At 51.9% G+C, this 6,111-nt stretch overlaps 1 protein-coding gene across 1 annotated transcript; it reads left to right on the top strand.

The window, feature by feature from the left end:
* The first annotated feature begins 4,531 nt into the window (after window positions 1–4,531).
* LOC123124351 (tuliposide A-converting enzyme 2, chloroplastic-like) lies at window positions 4,532–5,704 on the top strand. Its single transcript, XM_044544980.1, has one exon. It carries the CDS (start codon window positions 4,654–4,656, stop codon window positions 5,587–5,589), a length of 936 nt encoding a protein of 311 aa, XP_044400915.1. The 5' UTR covers window positions 4,532–4,653; the 3' UTR covers window positions 5,590–5,704.
* Window positions 5,705–6,111: the final 407 nt, after the last annotated feature.

The following is a 6,111-nucleotide window of genomic DNA, read 5'->3' as shown; positions in this document are numbered from 1 at the left end:
GTTCTCGATGCCTAGATAATTCGTGCAGTAGGAGATGCACTCTTCGGTCAGAAAGCCCCTGGCTATGCTTCCCTCTGGACGTGACATGTTGCGAACGTATCCTTTGATGACACCATTCATCCTTTCGAACGGCATCATGCTGTGCAGGAACGTCGGCCCGAGTTGGATGATATCCTCCACGATATGGACCAGCAGATGCACCATAACGTCGAAGAATGCGGGAGGGAAGTACATCTCAAGCACGCATAGTATCACCACGATCTCTTCCTGTAGCCTTCTGAGTTGCCTCACGCCAACCGACTTCCGAGAGATGACGTCGAAAAAGTTGCATAGGCCAAATAGCGTTTCACGGACGTGCGCATCCATGATCCCACGGATTACAACTAGAAGTATCTGCGTCATCAGCACGTGACAGTCGTGAGACATCATCCCGCTGAACTTCTGCTTCACTGAGTCTAGGTATCTACTTATCTTCCCCGTGTAACCGTAAGGAAGTTTTACTCCTACGAGGCAGGTGAAAAACTGATCGATCTCCTCCTGACTTAGAGTGAAGCACGCAGGAGGGAAGTCATTTCCGGTCTTCTTGGCCTTTTTGCCTTTGCGACGACTTTCCGTGTCCTGCTTCGCCTCATCATCATCATCATTAGTGTGAAGCTCCTCCCTGATGCCCATTGATTTCAAGTCTGCCCTTGCTTTCGGCCCATCTTTGGTCCTCTCTGGCATGTTGAGCAAGGTACCAAGCAGACTCTCGCACACGTTCTTCGTGATATGCATGACATCAAGGCTGTGAGGCACACGGTGGATCTTCCAGTACGGCAAGTCCCAGAAAACAGACCTCGTTTTCCATACCTTCAGCAGTGGCTCTGGCGCCTTTCGCTTCTTTCCCGGCTCTGGCGCCTTTTGCTTCTTTCCCGGCAGTGGACAATCTTTCCAATTTTTCAACAGCTCGTCTATTTCCTCGCCGCTCCTCGTACGCGGGCGTCTTCGGGGTTCGGTTTCACCATCGAACAGATCCTTGCGTTTCCTCCACGGGTCATCGTCGCGAAGCCACCTTCGATGTCCCATGAACACGGTTTTCGAAGACCCGGGATCTCTATCTAGCTGGCGATACGTTGTGTCATCCATGCACCTGACGCATCCAGAAAATCCGTGGACCACCTGCCCCGCGAGATATCCGAAACCGAGATAGTCGTGCACCGTCGTGAGCAGTGCGGCTCTCATAGGGAAATATTCTTTCTCTGCGGCGTCCCACGTATTGGCTGGCGTTTTCCACAGCGTGTCTAGCTCCTCTTTCAGCAGCCCCAGATACAGATTGATGTCGTTCCCTGGTTGTTTCGGCCCTTCAATTAGCATACTCATGTGAATGTACTTCCTCTTCATGCACAACCAGGGGGAAGGTTGTACATCCACACAAACACAGGCCAGGTGCTATGTGTGCTTCTCTGGCTGCCAAACGGATTGACTCCATCGGTGCTCGCGCCCAGCACGATGTTCCTTGGATCGTTCCCAAATTCTGGGTGTTCGAAGTTCAACGCTTGCCACTGGCTCCCATCCTTAGGGTGACTCAGCATCTTGTCTTTTTTATTTATCTCCGGATCATTTGCGTCATCTTCTCGCTTCTTCTCCTCCCTATCCGCGTGCCAACGCAGGAGCTTTGCTACCTTAGGGTCCGCGAAATACCGCTGCAGACGAGGAGTGATCGGAAAGTACCACACCACTTTTCGAGGAGCTTTCTTCCTCTTCTTGTATCGAGTGACGCCGCACACCGGACATATGGTAGACTCCGCGTGCTCGTCCCGATAAATGATGCAATTGTTCATGCACACATGGTATTTCACGTGCGGTAAATCCAGAGGACACACGATTTTCTTCGCCTCCTCGAAACTGGTCGGGCACTTGTTCCCCTTGGGAAGACGTTCGTGCCAGAATGACATGTTCTCGTCGAAGCATGCGTCGGTCATTTTGTGCTTTACCTTCATCTCCAGAGCCATGAGCGTTACTTTCAGGCGGGTATCCTCGGGCCTGCATCCTTCATACAATGGAGTAACCGCGTCTATCTCCAGTTGATCCAGCTTGGCTTTCTCTCGGGCGGCAGCTCTTGCGTTATCCGTCTGCTTGAGAAGCAGCTCTTGAATATGAGGGTCCTGCACCCAGCCCATCGATGGTCCATCGTCGTCTGCTCCGCCGGCATCTTCATCTTCATGATCATGCCCTTCGTCTGCTCCCGCATCTTCCTCATCATCATGTCTGGCATCTTCTACATGATGACTGTGTACAGCATCACCGTCGTGATCATGTCCTGGAGATTCTTCGTCTTCTCGCCCGCCCGAGCCGCGGTGGTTGTCTTGCTGCCCATCCTCATTTCTTGCCCGACCCCCATGGACGACTTCATAGTCATCTTCATCACCTTGCCACCGATAGCCATCCATGAAACCACGCAAGAGCAGGTGGTCCCGCACCTGCCCGGAATCCGGGTCCGCAATAAGGCTCTTCAGCTTGCATCTTCGACACGGACATCTTATCTCCGTCTCGTTCTTTTCAAGCATCTCGGCCTTCGCGGAGCTCAAAAACCTATTCACGATGCCTTCGGTCATCGTGCGGACCATGGTCGCCTGCGGGGTAGAGCAAAACGATATTTTAAAACCAAGAAAAAATTTGGCATGACTTTCCCTAAAAATAGGACCAAAAAGAATGCATAGTGCCAAAATTCTCGCCGAAACGGAAATGAATCAATATTCCGGCAAAATATTGGCAACTATCGCATTTCAAATACCGGTACCTGCAAACACAAACATATATGCAACACCACAAACATATGCAACACCACAAACATACATAGATCTAGCTAGGACATAAAAAGTGCATGTGCACGTTGTTGGAGGGAGAACAACATAAAGATAGCTTCCCCCTTACTTACCTATCAAAAAAAGGGGTTTAACCACGTAATTTGGATGAATTTATGGTGCAAATGAGGTGAGGAGGAGGAGGCAGCCGAAACAAGCTTGGAGGAGGAGGAGGAGAGAATGAAGTGGGGAAAGTGAGTGGGTAGGTGTGGCTGTCCAAAATATCTAGCTCGTCCCAGGTTAGTAATGGCGCACCACCACCTAATGCGCCATTAGTAACCCTGGTTACTAATGGCGCACCTGCTGGTGGTGCGCCATTAGTAGGTTTGCAAAAAAAAAGACACTAATGGCGCACCCATTACTAGCTTAAACTAGTAATGGCGCACTGCCCCAGGTGCGCCATTAGTAGTTTTGCAAAAAAGTAAAAAATAAAAAATATTATAGTGGCGCACTATGTGGCTGGTGCGCCATTACTAGTTAACTAGTAATGGCGCACTGTGCCCTGGTGCGCCATTAGTATGTCTGGAAAAAAAATTGTTACTAATGGCGCATCGTGTGGCTGGTGCGCCATTAGTGTATTTCACAATAATGGCGCACCAGCACATGGTGCGCCACTGCTACATAGCAATGGCGCACCACATGTCTGGTGCGCCATTAGTGGCCATTCCATCTATAGCCCTTTTCCTAGTAGTGGGGGCTCAGCGTTCTACGAAACACGGAAAAAAAATTAACCCGGTGCGAGGGACTAAATAAAATCATAAAGTGACCTCTACAAATCCCCTAATAAAACTTCTACGCAGGCGACCGTTCATTTTGTTTATTATTTATGGATCTGTTTTAATTTTTGGGGACATATTTTAAAATTTCATGTATATTTTTTTCTAATTCCATAATATGTTTTGAACACTGGATTATTTTTAAAAATCATGAACATTTTTTATTTCATGTACATCTATTTGAAAACGTGATTTTTTTGTAACATGCGAACATTTTTTTGAAATCGTGAACATTTTATGTTTTTTCAAATATTTTTTTAATGGGGGCGTTTCTATAGATGGGGACACATTTTATATTTTTGAAACTTCCGAAGTACTACATAACGTGAACATTTTGTTGAGAAACTTCCGAAGTACATAACGATACAACGATACGTGTTGAGAAACTTCCGAAGTTATCTGACTCTATAAACGATGGGTACATCACATCTTGATCCCAGGGATCGATCTTGGGCGGGCCGGGTAGCCACTGCCAATCGCCAACCCCAACCATGGAGCCACGCCTCGTCTTCGTCTGCAGGGTTTTTGGATGATTCAGTTGGTTTTGACCGTACCCGTATGTACTCTAGCAATCGGTTGCTGCTGCGCATTTTGTAGGCAGCTCCGTACGTAACGGACATGCCGCGCAGCCGGCCAGCCCGTGCATGTACGACAGCTCGGTGATCAAAGGAAGATGGCAAATTCTCAGTCATCTGTCAACTTCACAAAGAGTGCAAATAAGAAATAGAAGGATCTGTCTTCCGAGGCAAGTAATCGTCGATTCAGAACTTCAGACGTAAGTAACAACTAACAACACACCAAGTAGTTCAAATCCAAAAGTTGTGCCGACCATCTAGAAGCGGCGAACTCGCATTCAGCCACGCGAATGCTGCGATGCGGTGTTGGAGTCTTGGAGACGCCGAGAAATATACCACGTCGCCATCAGTTGCTAGTCGGCACAACGACCACGTACAAGTAGTCGTCACCGCAGCGCTCTATCTCGATCGACCCCAGCCACAGCCAGATCCGAGAGCAGCAGCTACTAGCTAGTGAGCATGGCGTCCAACACCGCACCCGACGACAACGAGGTGGCGCACGACTACGGCCTCGTCCGCGTCTACAAGAGCGGCCGCGTCGAGCGCCCCCTGGTGGCTCCGCCAGCGGCGGCCGGCCTCGATCCCGCCACCGGCGTCGAGTCCAAGGACGTCCAGCTCGGCGACTACTCCGCCCGCCTCTACCTGCCCCCGGCCGCGTCCACGGCCACAGACAAGTTCCCTGTCATCGTCTACGTCCACGGGGGCGGCTTCGTGGCCGAGTCCGTCGCGTCCCCCAACGGCCACCGCTTCCTCAACAGCCTCACCGCCGCCTGCCCTGCCCTCGCCGTCTCCGTCGAGTACCGCCTCGCCCCGGAGCACCCGCTCCCCGCGGCCTACGAGGACTGCGTCGCTGCCCTCACGTGGGTGCTCTCGGCCGCCGACCCGTGGGTCGCCGAGCACGGCGACCTGGGCCGCGTCTTCGTGGCCGGGGACAGCGCCGGGGCCAACGCCTGCCACCACCTCGTCATTCAGCCGGGCGCCGTGCGCCTCAAGGGCGCGGTGCTGATCCACCCCTGGTTCTGGGGTTCCGAGGCCGTCGGCGAGGAGACGCGCAACCCCGCGTGGCGCGCCATGGGCGGGCGGCTGTGGGAGTTCGCGTGCCCCGGCTCGAGCGGCGTCGACGACGCGCGGATGAACCCGATGGCGCCCGGCGCGCCGGGGCTGGAAACGCTCGCGTGCGAGAGGGTCATGGTGTGCGTCGCGGAGGGCGACTTCCTCAGGTGGCGCGGCCGCGCGTACGCGGAGGCCGTGGCCGCGGCGAGGGGCGGCGAGGGGCAGGGCGTCGAGCTGCTGGAGACGGAGGGGGTGGGGCACGTCTTCCACCTCTTCAAGCCCGACTGCGACAAAGCCAAGGAGATGTTCGACAGGATAGTCGCCTTCGTTAACGCGCCGTGATGCTCGTGTGGATGTGCCCGCTTATTATCAGGCCGGCAGCTTTGTGTGTCGCGGGGGCGCCACCTACTGAAATAAATGGATTGCGATAAATGATGAAATAAATTTGGTTGGATAATTTTGCGGAGTGTCTTATCATACCTCGCGTGCTCTCGCCTATTATGCTTTGGTTAAATTTTTTCCTTTTCACGATAATACGTTTCTCATTTATATCATAAGCGTCGTAGTACAAGTCACGTATACATCCACCTAATAAAACTGAAAAAACTGCAGAACACTAGTTTTTTAGGTAAAGGAAGACCAGCCAATTACAATCAAGACTGAAAAAACATCTAGGCTTGACACCAATGCTGGCGCCACCACAACAACCAACAAAAATAAAAGTGACGTATCACCTCCTCAGCTGAGCTCGACGCGAATCCATCACTGATCCTCTAAGGTGGCTCACCAAAGACGAAACCATTATTGTTGAACGAATTAGACCGGGGCACACTCCGGACACGTCATTAAACTCCAGATCTGGCA

The sequence above is a fragment of the Triticum aestivum genome, chromosome 5D (genome assembly GCF_018294505.1).
Source record: "Triticum aestivum cultivar Chinese Spring chromosome 5D, IWGSC CS RefSeq v2.1, whole genome shotgun sequence".
Classification (NCBI taxonomy): domain Eukaryota; kingdom Viridiplantae; phylum Streptophyta; class Magnoliopsida; order Poales; family Poaceae; genus Triticum; species Triticum aestivum.
The sequence above is the reverse complement of the archived record's forward strand: the minus strand, read 5'-3'. Positions and strand labels throughout refer to the sequence as shown.